General features: G+C 37.0%; 1 protein-coding gene across 1 annotated transcript in view; it reads right to left on the reverse strand.

The window, feature by feature from the left end:
* The window catches only part of LOC107739333 (rho-related GTP-binding protein RhoE-like), a 10310-nt gene extending 5729 nt beyond the window's left edge, over nt 1-4581 (reverse strand). Inside the window, exons 1-2 of the mRNA XM_016551426.1 lie at nt 4271-4581; nt 4032-4119 (exon numbers count right to left, since the gene is read on the reverse strand). Coding sequence (XP_016406912.1) covers nt 4032-4119; nt 4271-4420 — 238 coding nt within the window. The 5' untranslated portion in view covers nt 4421-4581. The remainder of the gene's footprint in view (nt 1-4031; nt 4120-4270) is intronic.
* Between the last annotated feature and the right edge of the window lie 11380 nt (nt 4582-15961).

The following is a 15961-nucleotide window of genomic DNA, read 5'->3' on the forward strand; positions in this document are numbered from 1 at the left end:
AAGCTCTGAATGAGATGCAGATTCACTCTCTGACAGCAGGAGGCGCTTCTGGAACACCAGATACAGTGTTTCCTTGGTTACCGCTGTAAACAAAGCAGCGCTGCGCTGAAACACTGCTTTAATATGAACTATACAGAGACGAGATTAAAATACCACGTAAACTTTTCTGTTTAGTTTTCTGTTTCTGTCAGTTCCCCTCAGAAACACATTCATATAAACCCCCAAATCAATATTGAGGATTTTCTTCCAATAGTTCGTGCATCATGAACAGTGAGTGATCTGCCTGCTACAATATCACGGTATCACAGTATTGTTGTTACAGCTCTAAAAATTTGTTATTTTTAAATGACGGTAAAAAAAAAAAAAAAATTTAATTCCCGCTGAACACAATATATTTTGTTTTTGAGCAACATACAGAATATTAGGAACAGTAGAATTTGTTTATTTTTTCTTTGATTTGTTTCCTAAAAAAAAGAAAAAAAAAGACTGACATCTTTATTTAACCTAAATCTGTAATTACAGTTATTTAATTTTAGTTATATAATTCATCAAATCGCGGTATACCTTGAAACCGGTAATCGGCCCATGCCTAGTCATGACAGCATATCCATCACCGGCCCTAGGGGAGCAAGGAGATAGGGCGATTGAGGAACAATGGACTGAATTTGGCACTATAGTTATCCGAGACGATATGCTTATTGTAAAATGTACAACTCACAAAGGAACAAAAAGATCCCAACGCAGAGTGTGCGTATATTGATTGATCATGGTCTGACTGGTGGATAAGGAACCCTTTGAGACAGGCATGTCAAGATCCTGGCTTCACATCTGCAGGGGGTTTCTGGTCAATATGTGTCTGGAAGAGCGAAGCTGGGGGAAGGGGTCCGATTCCATTCATGGCCATCAAGAAGATCAGAGAGCATGCGGTCTCTTGTCTCCGGTAGGGTGTTATCCTGACACTTGGCCTCTTGTGTATCACATAACACACAATACATGCACATACACACTTGAGTTTCAGATTTAGAAGGACTTACTAAGCTCTACAATCAATATACACGAGAAAAGCCTAATGAAACATTCATGCAGCAGAATGGCAGCAGCACTTTGACCAAAATAATGACTAATAATAATGACCAAAGAATGCTCGGTTTTTCATTGCCATGATTGGGAATCATTTTAACAAACACAACAATGGGCAACCGTCCTAAAAAAGATGTTACGCAAGACTTGAGCTCAATCAAAAGTAAAACAAACAAAAAGAAACACAATTGCATTCCCCTCTTTTCTATTCAGCACAAAAAGTCTTGGTCGTACTCTTTCGGAAGCGAACTGTTTCAATTCCGAATGGTACGCATGTACTCTACTATATCAATGGGTTCCATGGCGGATCACTGACGGATGCTGCCAGCTGAATGGTGAATGGGGTTCGTGACTCAACAGCTGATTGGTGGACAATGACAGGAGCAGCCAGTCTGGTTGACGGGGGTGGCAGCTGTTGCAAACAAAGCAGCACAAAGAAGAGGTGCCAAGAAACTATCCACTATCCAATTCTGGGAGCAACCCCCGGATTCACAGACTGTTCAGAAACTCTCAAGACAATGAATTTATGATTATTCAAGGGCAAATACCCAAGGTTTCCTAGTCCACATGTCTATTTCTCTCATTATCTGGAATGTGCTCAGGTGTGTTCAGAACTTGTTAAATCCAGGACTTAGGCTTTTGAGAGGAAAGACCGCGCACACACTGGGGAGACCTTGGAGCCTGGCTCTGACACAATAACTTACACTGTAATGAACAGAAGGCTGGAAGCCCACAGCCTGACACAAGCAACTAACTACATATCCAAAAGCCAGTATCAGACAGGCGGCCCTGCCCGCAGACGCCCACCGCAGACATCTGTCAGCCGAACACACTCCTGTACTTACATCACGAAACAAACTGAACCAACCTGCATTGAATTATCATCAGATATAGTTCTAGTTTGAGCTTTAGGGATTTAGGAAATGATTCTGGATTTAGACTATAACTCTAGATTTAGACTATAACTCTTCCAATTTAGGACAGACTCTGATTCAGGAAATTAATCCAGATTGAGCACATGACTCCAAATGTTGTAATTTTCACTCAGGATTGCAGCACATTCCTCTAGTTTTGGGGAATAGCTCAAAATTTTACATTTGGATTTATGATGTAGATTCACATTTAGTACCATTCATATTCATAAAATCGACATTGAGAAAATGTGAGATTTGACTCTTAATTAGCTCAGTTCACTAGATCTAGGACTGATTCTACCATGCAAAAAAAACTAGCAAATATCCTTTTTTGGCATTGCCAGCATTGCCATGCTGTTCACAAGTATCAAGTTTTGCTGGTTAAGCTAGTTAAGAAGCCTAGGCCTACAACATACCAGCATTCAAAACACAGCAAGGGCTAGTGACCAGCTGTGCTAGCATTTCAGCAGGTCAAACTAGCACATGGTTCTCGATTTAGGAAATTACTCTAGAAGAACTGGATCCAGATTAATAATATGACACTACATTAAAAAAATTACTTGAGATTTGCAGACCCTGCTGAAAAGACCAGTTTAGCTGATTTAGTGTAGCTGGCCAGACAATTTGTAAAATGTAGCTGGTAAAATTGATCAAACATAATACCCTAGCATGATGGCTTAACATATACTGGAAGGAAATATTTAGCACATTAGAATTCAGCACATTAGAATTCAGACCACACACAGCACCAAATAACCTAAACCCCCGGGTTCAGGTCTGAATGCAGTTTACCCCAGATCATAGCTAAGCGCCAAACAGGTCACCGTCTAAAGCAGTCTGTCTGGCTGGCTGCTTTACAGGGCCTGTGATTACCTCCAGACAGCAGGTCTGATCTCTCCTGGGTGATCCGAGAGCGAACTCTGGAAACGTACCAATACCCTACATTCAGACAGAGTGAGCCAAGACCCCACTCTCATTTGCCTGTGTGGTCACAGTTGTTTGGTTTTGTTAAACGTGTGAATTGCAGCAAGACCCCAGCTGTGGCAACAGTTTCCGTTTCATTTGTTTATCCAAAACATCACTTACAGCAACATTCCCCGTGATGCCATCCTAACATTCCTTAAAAGTGAGGTGTCTGTGGATCATATTCCACAGATGGGTGGAGTGTGTGAGAGTGTATTAGCAGGGTGTGTGTGTGTGTGTGTGTGTGTGTGCGATTAAACGCTGGCAGGCTCTCGTACTGACTCAACCGAGAATCGCTCAACCGCTCAGAAAAATAAAGAAAAGCTATTAAACAAACCCAGATTTTCCTCCAGGCATAAACGTAAGCGCTAGCAATCACATCATTACCCTGCACAACACAATGATGCATCAAAATAATGATATGTTCACTGGATTTATGAAGAAAGACAACAAGTCTGGACATGTCTTGAACCAACAGCATGTAAATTAACTAAACGGACATAAAATATACAAAATTAGGAAATTATAAAGCAAAACAATCACTGCATAGGTCAAACCCTGACTTTTTAAATTGTAACAAGGCCTCTATTTACAGACTGCACTGTATATTAACAGCCACAAAGTTCATTACAGCATTATAGTGCATATAGCATATACAGTTTATTTACTCTGCATATCAATTAAACTATTTATATACACTATAGCAGGGGTTTTCAAAGGGGGTCTGTGATGCTACTGAATTATATGTGGATCTAAAACACATTATATAATTCTATATTAACATATACAGCTCCAACCAAATCTAAAAAAGCTAAAGTTCAGCATTAATATATTGATGATGTAATATATGCATAGCATTATAGAGGAGGTTTAACATGCAACACTCAGTTTTATAAAATATGTAACAAGGAGTCCAAGCTCTGGCTCTCTATCCACCAACGGGTCCTATGAATGGTTGAAGACTCCATACTATAGTTTATATATAGTGTACACATAATATATTTGCACTATAAAATGCAATTCAAACTAAAAGATCCAGATGCATATAGTACAAAAACATAATTTGAGACTCACCTGAGGTGTCCCACAGGCTGAGCTCTATTCTCTGCTTGTCAATCTCAAAACTTGCTGTGTAATTCTCAAACACAGTGGGTACGTAATTCTAGGGAAAAGACACATGAAAGAAAATTGCAAATATTACTAAACATGTCTATTTTAAGAGTTTAAAATGTGAAAATGAATGCACATGCTACAGAACTACAGCCTATATCGTAAAGCGCAGTTGCGCACCCACTGGATTTTACGCATCTCACCTCTGGGAAACAGTCCTTTGCAAAAACGTGGAGCAGAGCGGTTTTCCCACACTGACTGTCCCCCACGACCACGATCTTACATTTGAGGCTCTGACTCGGATCCATTCCGGGCTGAAGGGACAGTTTCTCTATAGATCTTCTCTCCTTCATTGATTGTCTTTACGCGCAAGTCCGAGGAGGCGCACAACGGAGAAGACGCGCACAAACGCACAGCTTTCTATAACCACTTTGGAAAGGGTGCGGATTCCCTCTGCCCGTGTCCTGATCTCTCTCTCTCCCTCTCCTGCAGAGATATACATCAACTGCTTGAATTCCAGCCCTCTCACTTTTGGGGTATGTGCTGTGTTTTATATGAGCCCGGTAAACCAATGGCTGTCCTTGAAGACACCCAGAGATCCTCCCCTTTCTTTCAGTAGGGAGAGGGAAAGAGCGCACCCTACAGGCCTTAATAAATATGTATTTGCTTCTAGCTCTATGAAACTCAAAGTTCCAGTGACCAAAATAAATAACTAAACAATAAACTGTAATACATTTTTAATATATTGTGAAATGAGTTTTTTTGGGTTACTTTATATAGTATTTTATACCAGAAACATTTCAAATGAGTGAAATCTATAATACGGTATGGTTAGTTTACAACATATCTTGTCCAGAATTTCTGTGCTGTTACAAATTTATTTTCAAATACTCCATGTACTTTCTCTCTCAATAAAATAATTACAAAAATGCTTATTTTTTTTTATGTGAAGTAATCAAATATAAATTGATCACAGGAGCAGGTGTAGGTCTAATAATCATATCATGCTGGCTGTAGAGCAGTTACCCAGGTGTGGAGGCACTGGAGCAGAAACAGGCCTTCTGGAAGACACAGAGTCAGCATATATTTATCTGCTACATATTTGTAACACATTCATTCCATCAGCATGTCATCAGCTCTTACAGTAGATGATGTGAATGCGTGTCAGACCGAGAGAGAAAGAAAAAGTGAAAGAGGGTGAGTGAGAGAAAGAGAGAGAGAGAAAAGTACCAAAAAGTACCATGGTACCTCCATGTTTGTTTGGACACGTTGGACATTCACCATCTTAATATCATTATAATTGGGGGGGATTGGGTACTGTAGATAGATAGATAGATAGATAGATATAGAATGACAGACAGATAACTGTTTTTCTGTTGTCTTCAGTTTATAAAAATCAATTATTCTCTGTGCAGATACACAGCCAATATAACAAGATCCGCTCTGAGAATCTGCTCACCCACAACCCCACACAAACCCCTGAGGCCTGATGACTGTAGTGTCTGGTTCCTCTGTGTGTGTGTGTGTGTGTGTGTGTGTGTTGAGGGAAGGTCATTGTATATTGACACACATGTTCATTCAAGTTTGTTCTGTGAAATGAGAACAAATATTGACCCAATGTACTGCTAATAATTTGAAATCAACCTTGCTCCTGTATCCAATGGTTACCGTATGAAACCCCTCATCTGTAGCGTCCATCACACAACTGTAACATCTCTTGTCGCTCTGTGAGGTGAAGCGGCGTGGTCTGACCCGTCTCCGCACATCCCAGCTGAAAGATCATTATATGCGTCAGCAATGGCGCTAATTAAATCGTGATTTTGGGAGTCTAACGAATCTACCTATGCACTAATACCATGGCCACATGTTCTTCCTGCAGGTCAAAGGTCAAAGTCTGAGAGAGCTGAAATAAACCCCCTTAGCTGTCCTAGCTGAAACACACATAAAACAATGTACATTTTAACAAAACACAGAGTATTCAAACAACACTATAATCCTGTGTTGTTATTATTATCAAATAAGGTTGATTAGATGAAGATAATAGTGTATTTTAATATTTTCTAGTGTACTAAAAAAATGAATCTCTCTTCTTTAGAAAAAAATGCGTGATGCTAACCCAACACAAAACATACCGCCACAATGCTAATGTGTTCTGACTTGTTTCTAGGGTGTTGCTATGTGCTTGCCAGGGCGTTGTCAGCTCATTCTGGGTGTTTGCTAGGTGACTGTTTAATAGCCGAACTCAGAAGAGACCTCTAACTCTAAGTATTAACAATAATAATAGTGAAGATTAGCAAAACACAAATAGAGTATTCAAGCACTGCTATAATACTGAACAATTAGCACAATTAAAAGTGAATGGTTAAACAACTCCTGTGTGTCGACTTTATTATTCTAAACAATTTAATATCTATATTTGTATAGTATCAGATCAGGCTGAATAATATCACTGCATTTTAATATTTTTGTGCACAGTAAACTTTTAAATCTGAAATGTTATCGATGCTAACCCCTCCAAAACTTATCGCCACAATGCTAGCAAGTTCAGAGTGGTTGCTAGTGTTGCTTTGTGGTTGCTAAGGTGCTCTGGACGGTTGCCAGGGCATTCTAGGTGTTTTTATAGGGGGTTGTTTACTAGCCAAACTAATACAATACCGCTAATGCTAAGTATTAGCAATAATAGTAAAGCTAGCCTTAGATAACATATTCAAACAACTATAATACACAATAAACATAATTAGCAGTTAATGATTAAACACAACTCCTTGTGGTTGCTAAGGTGCTCTGGACGGTTGCCAGGGCATTCTAGGTGTTTTTATAGGGGGTTGTTTACTAACCAAACTAATACAATACCGCTAATGCTAAGTATTAGCAATAATAGTAAAGCTAGCCTTAGATAACATATTCAAACAACTATAATACACAATAAACATAATTAGCAGTTAATGATTAAACACAACTCCTGTGTGGTTGACATCTTAATCATATTTGTATTAGTATCAAATAAGGTTGATTAAGATATGAGTGCATTTTAATATTTTTGTGTACAAAACTTTCATTGTAACTTACCGCCACAATGCTAGCATGTTCAGAGGAGTTGTTGCTATATTGCCAGGGGATTCTGGGTGTTTTATGTGGCTGATTAGCTATGCTAACAAGAGTCTGCTAATGCTAAATATTAGCAATAGTGAAGTTTGAATGATTTGATTGTGACCGTTTGCTCAATTTAAACACCCTTCTGATGGTTTTATCGCAGTAAGCGACTTAACAAACCCGTCTCATACTGTTATTTGTTTGTTTATGTGGCATGTTCATTGACTCGCGTTTAGCGATAATGGCTGATTGCCGCGGTGAAGCGGCGACACAGACTGACAGTAAAATGGCCCCTTTCTTCTTAAATTGCTTTCTGCTTCACAGATCTTTCTGTCAATAGTCGTTCAGGCAGAAAGCACCCTGACATTTTCCTCCGGCTAATGCTGCTCGAATACTGCTCGCTTTAAACCCAAGATTCATTTTCCTGGAGTGGAGGTGACTGCAAGAGAGAGTGCAAATGAGATCAGGAACTGCGACGAGGTACATTTCAAACGCACATCAGTGAGCAACAAGTTGATACACACAACGTGAGAATGAAATGGAGAATTGTGGGAAACACGTTGCCATTTGACATTTCCCCTGAGCAAGACCTCCTAAACAGCCTCTCACACACACTCTTGTTGGGGCCTGTCAACTTTAAAAGGTGTCGGCTTGCACTGGGAATGGGAAACACATCTTATGTATCACTTCGCCAACCAGTCGTTCAAATGTACAGAATTAGAAGTGGAACATGAAATCAAAACTGACACCATTTGTGCTGTATTTAAACGCTGCTGTCTATAAATAAATGAAAATAAATGCTTCTAAATAGAATTTTTAGTGTTTGAGAAGTAAAATTAATAGTTAAATTAATACAGTCTCAAACAGAATTAACAGTGAAACATGAAATCAATATTGACACCCTTTATGTTCTAAATAAATGCTGCTGACTTTGTATTTGTCTGTGCTTAAGTTTTTTTTCTAAAGAATTTTAGTGTGTAATAAAATTAATACTTAAATAATAAATTATACATGTAATAAGCTAGAGAGAAAGAGAGAGAAAAAATCCCTTTCAATTAATAAAACAAAATCTATCTATTTATCTATCTATCTATCTGTCTATCTATCTATCTATCTATCTATCTTGTCAAGGACGAAGAATCCTACAAAATATATATAAAAAAGAAAGATTTCAACAATCATACAGTATTCTCACACTTTACCTGATCATTTATGGGTATTACTATGATACAATCTTACAGTATGTTTTTACATGTGTTTGTGTTTTTAGGGAGTGTGTGGTTCAGGATTCTCCTGTGACTGTGGAATGAACCCAGAGGCGTTTCACTGGCTAATTATTCCACCTGTCAATCACAGAGTAAGAACAAAAGACTAAAACCCGTACCTGCTGGCTTTAAAATCTGTCCTCAGAGGATGACCTGTTCATTTAAATGTCATTAACAAGAAGCCAAGTTTCGTCAAGACACGAAACAAAATGTAAATAAGCAAACGCTGCTCTAAAAACCTGTCTAATGAAATTAAATACAATGTGTCAGATTGACATATGAGCAACTCAAAATATCCCCCAGGTGTTTACAATAACTACGCTTTAACCCTGAACATACTGCATTTAGGTGCAATTTATCCAAAAATTATTTGGTTTCACAAACGGTTCATAAACTGGGTGGAAGGATTCGTTCACAAACTGGACTGAACAATTCATTCGCAAACTGAACAGAATGATTTGTTCACAAAGTGGACACAATGATTCATTTACAAACTGGACATAAATTTGTTCACAAATTTGATAAAGCATTCGTTTACAAATTGGACTGCACAAGTCATTCATAAATCAGACTGAAGGAATCATTCACAAGACGGACTGACCAATTTGTTCAACAAATCAGATTGAATGAGTCAATGTGACACAAAAACATGTGACAAACTGATTGGAGACTTCATACAGGGCTTGTGAGTTATGCCTGTGTAACAAGACTTACATAATTCCTTGGGTGTGGACAGTAGTGACAGAGGGAAAGTCTTTTGTGGTAAATCTTTCCCTGAGGTCTTTGATGTAGAGTTGAGGATGTGTCGTTTGTCAGTGTCACAACAATAAGAGCCAAATCTCATTACCGGCCCATTCAGATCTCGCTGTAGAAAGTCGACTGCATCAAACCGCCGTTGCAATGACGATTGTTGGCCCGCAAATCTGGGAGCCCAGGATTGAACCTTGCGGTACTCCAGAATGAGGATGCAAACGATGTGGAGGTAAATGTCTGTGGTAAATGTCATAAAACTGCAGTCTGTGAGTGAGCAAGTCGACAGCTGCAATGCAGATTTGCGATACCACACACCCAGATACAAGAGACAGAAAGGAGCTCGACCCATTTCCACTCTGACACACAAGTAACATGATTCAATAAATGCAGCAAAAAAATTGACTGCTTTCTCCACTGAATAAGTCAAATAAGTATTTCCGAAATTGAAAACTGTCATCATTTACTCACCCTCATGTCATTCCAAACCTGCATGACTTCCTTTTGTCTGTTTAACAAAAAGAAGATTAATAGAACGTCCAGGCTGCTCTCTTCCATATAATGCAATTGGATACAGAATGGGGCTGTCAGGCACTAAAAAGGTTTAAAAAGTATCATAAAAGCATGATAAATGTACTCTATACATTGCATTATATTCGGTTTAGATTATAACAAGATTTAACTTTAAAAATAAGATTTAGAAATTAGGATTTTTTAATAACGTATTAAGCAAAACTTAATTTTTTACATAAAATGGTTTCATTTATGGACTCATTTTACAATAAAAAATATTTAAATATCATTAAATATAATTATAAATTATATTTTGGTGTTTATACTGGAACTTATTAAAACATATGTGTATTAGATTAAATCTATAATAAATTATATAAATAGTAATATTTATATAGGCTAACTATAAAATCCTGACTTGTTTTCCAAGAAAACATATTCATCATTAAGAATGTTCTAAATTACATTTAGGAGTTTTTACTGGAAAAAAAGACTAATTAAACCTATAATAAATTATATATATATATATATATATGAGAGAGAGAGAGAGAGAGAGAGAGAGAGAGAGAGAGAGATTTGTGTGTACACACTCACACTAATATTTAGGTAATGACCTATATTTTTATAAAACCAGCAGTAAATTATAGAAATAATTACAACTACACATAGAAAGTGTATATATAGTGTATATTTATACTGTAAGTATTTAACTTATATTAGTAGCTTTTAAAAATGTAGGTATTTTACTGGAAAATAAGCAAAACAAAAAACAACAACAACAAAACAAACACAAAAACAAACCTATAACATATTATATAATAACTTAAATTATTTTATGGGAAAAGAGTCAAAAACACCCCAAAAAAAAGCCTAATTAAAAACTTTCAGTCAGTTTTTGCAGCGTAATTGTGATGCTAGCTGGATTAACTTAACCAGCGTGGCACTGTGGCGTGAATAATTAGCGCAGTTAATTTTTTTTAAAATTCACATTTAGTGACTTGTTTCGTGATATCTGTAGTCCCTCTTGACCAGTTTCAACTGGCGCAATTATTCGTCTTAGCACTCTGTTCTTGTTCACTACTTTTCTTTCCATCCATTGGTCTTTGTTTGTACCGTTCTTTTGTTTAAAATCTTTCTGTGAGCTACAGAGGGGGGCCGTTCCCTCCGGAGCAACAGTGTGCCAGTCCCTGTTGACGATGGTGGCGGTCTGCGTGTGTTTAAGGGGCTCAGTTGCGGTTCACGCGCCGGGAGATCACAAATTAAAAACTTTCAGTCAGTTTTTGCAGCGTAATTGTGATGCTAGCTGGATTAACTTAACCAGCGTGGCACTGTGGCGTGAATAATTAGCGCAGTTAATTTTTTTTTAAATTCACATTTAGTGACTTGTTTCGTGATATCTGTAGTCCCTCTTGACCAGTTTCAACTGGCGCAATTATTCTTCTTAGCACTCTGTTCTTGTTCACTACTTTTCTTTCCATCCATTGGTCTTTGTTTGTACCGTTCTTTTGTTTAAAATCTTTCTGTGAGCTACAGAGGGGGGCCGTTCCCTCCGGAGCAACAGTGTGCCAGTCCCTGTTGACGATGGTGGCGGTCTGCGTGTGTTTAAGGGGCTCAGTTGCGGTTCACGCGCCGGGAGATCACATTGGCATGCAGCCTTTGATCCTTTAAGGGTTTTTAGAGTGTCCTCTGGTTTTAGGCAAGTGTGTGTGTGTGTGTGTGTGCATTATTATAATTAAGTTATGGCTCACAATTGGAAAGGGTCAAAATGGGTCATGGTTTTCTACGGTCTTCTACGTTTCTCACACACAAATTCTCTCAACATACAAACCTCAATAAGACAAGAAAGTCGAGGAGAAACTCTGTTCCAAACCCTAGAGAGCTCACTAAGTAGGCAGCATTTTAAGATGGCGAACTTGAGAGAAATATAATTCATTCAAAACCAAAATTAGTGATACAACAATAGTTCAATCCAATTAAAATGTAATAATACAACTATTTTAGCCAATCTCTGTGTGTTTTTATGCTGATTAGAGTGTCATATAGTTAGCTTAGCAACATGCTAACACCAAACTCTATTGAACTCAATTGTAAGTCAAGCCTCCTGTGATAAAACCTAATTGTAGACATAACCAACGTTTCTACTAGTTGAGTTGCTGTCTAACCCGGCTGCAGACAGCAATGCAGCTCGCTAGGGTTTGGAATGGCGTCACACTCTCTGTAATTCTCTCCATAAACTCCATGCTGCGATACAGATGCTGACGCCACATGCTGTCAGGGCCCGTTTTAATAAAGTCACTACAGCATCTCTTTGAACTGCTCTTTATGATGGAAGGTCCTCATTTAATGATTTCACTGACATTTCCTGTAGCTGCCTTCAAAGGCCAAACAGTTTACTCAAACAGCTTGTCTTTATGTGCTTGCCCTGTGCATTTCTAGAAAAGAAAAAGACAAGAATTTGACTAGAATTGTCTGTTAAGTTATTTTGTAAATATTTATTTTTATTCTTCACAGAGGTGTCAAAAGCTGCTAAGAATGTCTTACATGAGATTTTCAATTAAGTCAGTCACATTGGTGAAATTTTGCAAAAAAAAAGTCTACCGTCTATTGTCAAAGTGCAGCAATGTATGAAGCACAGTCAAACCAACAGATTTCTGTTGGTCAACACGGCAAATTCTCATGACCAACTGAAATTAAATCTTTCACTTTATATGCTATATGTTGGTCTGTGCCACATATTGTTCCTAAACCAAATGAAATAGAAATAGCAGCAATGTTTCCATAAAAATTCACTAATAATTTCTATCCAAAGCTAAGGCCGAACAATCCACGTTTCAATTCAAATATATAAGCCAATACTATACAATTCTTGGATTATCTCCAAACATTTGGTCATTTGGCTCTTGCAACACCCAATCTGGGCCATTGACAGCGGGGGACAACTGGGAAAGCTGTCCCGGGGCCAATTGCTGGGGCCGGGACCCCCTAAGGGCCACCTTTGTGGAACCCACCCACAAAAAAATGTTGTTGTGAGCAAAAAACTGTCAGTACAAACCTTAAGCAACAGAACAGCTTGAATGATAAAATCATCTGCCAAATGAATTAAGTTTAAGGATTTGGTGTTAAGTTACGTTTTCTTTTAGCAAAAATAGATATGGACAACATGTCAGCCATTAATTTCTCCCTAAGTAGCACTCAGTCTCTCACACCGAATATTTCATTATAAGCCAATTAGCAAGCGTATAGTCATTTATTGAATTAGCAGTTATGAATTCTGTGTACATGCAAGGGAGCCGCGGCGTGGGCGAGTTTCGCTCGTGATAAATAACAGAACTCTTAATGTTTTTTTTCATGGTTAATAGTTCTGAGAGACACCTTATGAACAGCACGCACACAAACCAGCCTCAAGAGAGATGAACCACACAAAAACGATGCTTTTATGCAAATAACGTGCTGTTGCTCGGCGCTTTTAAACTCGTGTAAGGAGTACTTTTAACAACTCACTGAAACTCAGAAAAGTACTCTAAAGAACTTGCATTAAAAACGAAAAATTGCTGAGAATGTACTCACTCCGAGGCCATTCAAGATGTAAATTAATTTGTTTCTTCATGGGAACAAATAGGATAAATTTAGCAATGTCATTTGCTCACAAATGGATACTCTGCAGTGAATGGGTGCCGTCAGAATGAGAGTCCAAACAGCTGATAAAAACATCACAATATTTGTTTAGAACTGTTTTAGACTTTTGTTTTGTTTTATTTATTTATTTATTTATTTTTGCTTGCAAAGAGGCTCTTGATTTGTGCATATTTCTCTCCTGATTCAGACGAGACCCCTTTTTCACTTGTGAAAGCAACATTATGGATAGAGGACTCATATTTCAGCCCGACACAACAGTTTGAAGTTAAAAATGTCTTAATAATGAATTTGTTTCTTACAGGCATGCAGCTTTTCACTTCACATTATGTTAATTGATGGACTGGAGTCATGTGGACTACTTATGGATTATTGTGATGTTTTTATCAGCTGTTTGGACTCTCATTCTGACGGCACCCTTTCACTGCAGAGGATCCATTGATGAACAAGTGATGTAATGCTAAATTTCGCCAAATCTGTACATATGAACAAACAATACCCAGATTTCCAACTGTATCCCATAATGCACATCCAAAAATAGAAATTTTTTACACAAAAATTTACATAAAATGCTTAATAGCTGAATTTTAAAGTAAAATTTGAGGTCATGTGAACTCATATTACTATTCAAAATGGCTATTGGCGCATATGAATACTTTTTCACATACTATTTAAAAAAAAAAAAAAAAAGAGTATAGAGTATACTGAAACGCATTCGGTTAGCAGCAAGCTAGCAATCCTTTCCGAACATGCTCCAGTCGTACCTTGTACGACAAAACAACATGCCAAAATGTGTTTGTGCTCTATCAGGAATTCTCATTAAAATCTATCATCTGAATCGTAACCTCCGTACTGATGCATACTGTGCTTGGTATTCCCTGTAAAAGTCCTGCCTTTGTTTTTCCATATGGCTTTGGCGTGTTAACATCATTACACTAGAAATGTTAGCCTGCAGCTATGGGCATTAGCATAGCAGGAAAATCCTGTCCGTCCAGGCCGGCTGCCAGTCGCCTGCAGACGCATCTGTGCAAGCTGTTTTCCAGGCAACTAGTGATGTCTCCGATGAAATCTCTTCTGGAGATGAATCGTCTCAGATAGGTAGTTGATTGAGCCAAAAGCTGTTAGGAAAGTAGTATAAATGTATTGTTGTTAAGTGCTTCAGGACATTTGTACAATATGTGCTTTTGACATATGGACATTTAGATGTATTGTGACTGGGAAAGAAAAGGTTCCTACCATTCTTACCCATCTGTTGCCTCAGGAAACGGTCTCATTTTTCTTTTTTCCTCTGCTGGATTTCTGTGCAGACACAACAGAAAAATAATGAGGCAGTGAAGTGCGTTTTCAGGAGTGTGCGCCATCACTCAGACCAATAAACACCAGCACCTGGGGGATTGCATCTATCAAAACCTGAGAGGAGAAGATGTTGAAACTATCTCTGATCTATCTATCATTTAATTTATTAAACCTACTGAAAAACCGTCATGAGTCGTGAGAAAGAAAGATATGGGATAGAAAGAGAGATACTGGAGGTAGAGTAGAGGCTGATCTGTGACCTGCCGTTGCACACTGAGTTGAGATGACTCTAGCTAGTGTGTTTAAACCCAATAGAGGACCTGAGTGAGAGCAAGACCTGGCCAATAACTTTACCCATAATTCATAACAGGGAGGCAAACTAGCATGAAGGCATTTCAAAACAGCAGGTATTTAGCTTCAGCCAAATTTAAAATTTAAGGCAGCATTGCAGAAAGCCAAAGCAATGCTAGAATGATCTGCAACCCCAAAAATTATTTTTAATTTTGCATAATAAAATGTAAACACACACACACACACACACACACACATATATATATATATATATATATAAAATTACAATTATGTATATGTATATACAGTGCTTTATACATTTAAATTAATAATTAGTAATTGAATATGTGTGTGTGTGTGTGTGTGTATAAATAGGATGTATTAAACATTTTAAATATATTGCAATGGAAAAAATAACAAATAATCACACACACACACACACACACAGAGAGAGTGTATTAAACATTTTAAATAATATAGTATTTTAAAAATATATATAGTATTTTAATACAGTATTTTTTAAAGATTCTATATATATGGTGTATTATACATATACATTTTAAATAATATATATATTATTGTGTGTGTATGTGTATATACATACACAATATTATATATATTATACTGTATTATTCAAAATGAGTATTACATATTTTAAACAATATTTAGTTATTTATACATACTTTATATATATATATAAAAAATAATTGCTATGTATGTGTGTGTGTGACTGATGTAATAAATATGTATATAAATTGCTATATATTATTTAAAGTGTATAACATATACACACATGTGTATTACACATTCATATATATATATACATATATATATTGTATTATACATTTTAAATAATATATATAAATTTACAGTATATATTATACATTTTATTATACATTTATACATAATATATATGTATATATTTATAAAATTCAATATATTTAACGCTCTGACTCTTGTAACATGAGTGGTATTTCTTACACATTTATATATTAAATAAACTAAAGGAATTATATTGAAATAAAATAAAAATACTATAATACTATTATACTA

This window comes from Sinocyclocheilus rhinocerous, unplaced genomic scaffold (genome assembly GCF_001515625.1).
Source record: "Sinocyclocheilus rhinocerous isolate Xijiao unplaced genomic scaffold, SAMN03320098_v1.1 scaffold945, whole genome shotgun sequence".
Taxonomy (NCBI): Eukaryota; Metazoa; Chordata; class Actinopteri; order Cypriniformes; family Cyprinidae; genus Sinocyclocheilus; species Sinocyclocheilus rhinocerous.